We start from the raw sequence: 2,761 nt of genomic DNA, 5'->3' as shown, positions 1-2,761 counted from the left end.
CTGGGCCCCCCCGTGCCGGACCCGGCCCCCCGCCCCCCCGGCTGCCGGCCACTCTGCCCTATAAGGGCTGGGGCAGTGCGCGTGGCACCGAGCTGACCTCATGCCTTTGTGCTCTCTCTGGCGTTGACTATAATAGGGAATGGGAGGAAGAGCCCCTGGCCCCCCGCCAGCCCTCCCGCTGCCCGCCGGGAATGCAGGACAGTCCACTGTCTTTCCACTGGGCCGCTCTGAGCTCAGGGACAGCAAGGGGGGACATCGCTGCCGGGGGACAGGGGGTCCCTCCGGGGGATGGGGGCTCCCTCTGGGTGCCCCTGACCTCTCCTCTCTGCCCCCAGGCTGCAAGAGGAGATCCAGCTGAAGGAGGAGGCTGAGAACAACCTGGCTGCTTTCAGAGCTGTGAGTACCTGCCCCCTCCATGAGGCGTGGGACCCCCACCTCCTCTGTCCCCGGCAGCCCAGCCCCAGCGCTGGAGCATGGCCCTGGGCACAGCTTTGCACCCTCCAGCCCTGACATGTGGTCCCTGTGCTCCCCCCATGCCCCCAGGGGTATTCATCCCCCTACTACCCCTCGTTCTGTGTCCCCCCAGGACGTGGATGCAGCCACGCTGGCACGCATTGACCTGGAAAGACGCATCGAGTCCCTGCAGGAGGAGATTGCCTTCCTCAAGAAGGTGCACGAAGAGGTAGGTTGGGGGTTGGCCTTGTTTCCCACCGGCACCCGTGGGGCAGGGGGACAGAGCAGGTGCCCTGAGGCATCACCTTGTCCCTCCAGGAAATCCGGGAGCTGCAGGCTCAGCTGCAGGAGCAGCACATCCAGGTGGAGATGGACATCTCCAAGCCTGACCTGACGGCTGCGCTGCGGGACATCCGTGCCCAGTATGAGAGCATCGCTGCCAAGAACATCTCTGAGGCCGAGGAGTGGTACAAGTCCAAGGTGCGGGAGACGGCACTCTCTGGGCACGCCCCGGCGTGGGGGGTCCCGGCCATCACAGTGGCCATGCCCGCTGACCCTGGCCTCTCCCCAGGTGTCTGACCTGACGCAGGCGGCCAACAAGAACAACGACGCGCTGCGGCAGGCGAAACAGGAGATGCTGGAATACCGGCACCAGATCCAGTCCTACACCTGCGAGATCGATGCCCTCAAGGGCACGGTGAGCCATGGGCAGTGTCGGGGAGACCCCCGTCTTCCCCACAGGGACTGCTCAGGGACTTCTGGGGCATCTCTGGGGTGGGGAGCTCTTCCCAGCTCTCCGAGTTGCTGCCATGGGGGGACTCATCCTCCAGATTTGGGCTGTGCCTCCCCCAGCAGCAGTCTGGGCTTCTGCAAGGTGCTCTGGCAGAGCCCCTGGGGTCAAGGCACAGATTGCAAAAGCCTGGGAGGCTCCAGGCAGGCGGGCGCAGGGCTCGGGGTGTCTGGTTGCAGGCTGGGAAGGTGGCTGCAAACAAACAGGGCACAACAGTCCTACTCCGAGCACAGTCATGGTCACAGGATCCAGCCAGCAGCCACCAGTTTGGCAGTGCCAGCCCCGGGGAAGCCGTCCAGTGCTCCTGCACCTCTCTGAACCCTCCCACAGGGGTAGGATGGCTTTGCTGGGGGGCCTGGGCAGCGGAGCAGAGGGTGCTGGGGTTGCCCAGCACCTGCCCAGCTTGCCCCCACCAGACCCTGCTGCCCAGCGCTGGACAGGCAGAGGGCGACAGCCACCCATCACTGTCCCACATCAGCTGGACCCAGCCCAGGGCTGACCACGGCTCTCCCCAGTCCCTGGCTCCCCACCCCGTCCCCAGCATGGCCAGCTCCCACCCCAGGTGCCCCCTGGCCCCTCTGGGTCTCCCCCCTCGCTGAATGCCCCTGTCCCCCCAGAACGACTCGCTGGTGCGCCAGATGCGGGAGATGGAGGAGCGCTTTGCAGGGGAGGCCAGTGGGTACCAGGACACCATCGCCCGGCTGGAGGAGGAGATCCGGCACCTCAAGGATGAGATGGCCCGGCACCTGCGTGAGTACCAGGACCTGCTCAACGTCAAGATGGCCCTGGACGTGGAGATCGCCACGTACCGCAAGCTGCTGGAGGGCGAGGAGAACCGGTGAGTGGCTGGGGGGCAAGACGAGGTGGGGGACCAGCAGGGTCAGCTGGTTTTTGGGGCTCCCACCCTGTGAGCAACTGCCTGAGGGCTGGTGCTGAGCTCTCCCCTCTGTGTCCCCCCCTGCAGGATCAGCATCCCCATGCACCAGACATTTGCCTCCGCACTCAATTTCCGAGGTGAGCATCACCCTGTGAGAAGGGGGCGCCTGGGATGAGTCCCCAGGGGTCCCCCGTGGGGGGGCAAATCTCCCCCTTGGGGGGTTGCAGCCAGGCCAGCAGGTTGGGGACCCACGGGTGTCACACTGAGTCCCTGGTGTGGTGGCATTCAGTTGGGTGTTGCCGTGAGCTGAGGGGGGATTAAGCCAGGGCTCCTGAAGACCCCCCAGTGGCCCCAGCCCCACTGCTGTGCCCCCATGCCACACATCCCTGCGGTCCCATCCCCTGTGTCCTTCCACCCACAGAGACCAGCCCAGAGCAGCGTGGCTCCGAGGTGCACACCAAAAAGACCGTGATGATCAAAACCATCGAAACCCGTGACGGGGAGGTGAGGGCAGAGTGGCACCGGGGGGCGGTGGGGAGGCATGGGTGGGGGGTCCGAGCACGGCGCCTGTCCCCGTGTGCGGGGCTCCAGTGCTGGCAGGACATGGCATCCCACGGGGCTTCTCCCTTGGCAGGGGGGGA

The 2,761-nt window shown here is 66.1% G+C and overlaps 1 protein-coding gene across 1 annotated transcript in view; it reads left to right on the top strand.

Annotated features, from left to right (window-relative positions):
- Positions 1-2,761, top strand: part of DES (desmin) — a 15,835-nt gene that overhangs the window by 7,479 nt on the left and 5,595 nt on the right. Inside the window, exons 4-10 of the mRNA XM_035901118.1 lie at positions 336-396; positions 587-682; positions 772-933; positions 1,025-1,150; positions 1,861-2,081; positions 2,208-2,257; positions 2,542-2,651. Of these exons, the coding sequence (XP_035757011.1) occupies positions 336-396; positions 587-682; positions 772-933; positions 1,025-1,150; positions 1,861-2,081; positions 2,208-2,257; positions 2,542-2,651 (826 nt within the window). The remainder of the gene's footprint in view (positions 1-335; positions 397-586; positions 683-771; positions 934-1,024; positions 1,151-1,860; positions 2,082-2,207; positions 2,258-2,541; positions 2,652-2,761) is intronic.

The sequence above is a fragment of the Egretta garzetta genome, unplaced genomic scaffold, assembly GCF_000687185.1.
Source record: "Egretta garzetta isolate BGI_Z169 unplaced genomic scaffold, ASM68718v1 scaffold219, whole genome shotgun sequence".
Taxonomy (NCBI): Eukaryota; Metazoa; Chordata; class Aves; order Pelecaniformes; family Ardeidae; genus Egretta; species Egretta garzetta.
The sequence above is the reverse complement of the archived record's forward strand: the minus strand, read 5'-3'. Positions and strand labels throughout refer to the sequence as shown.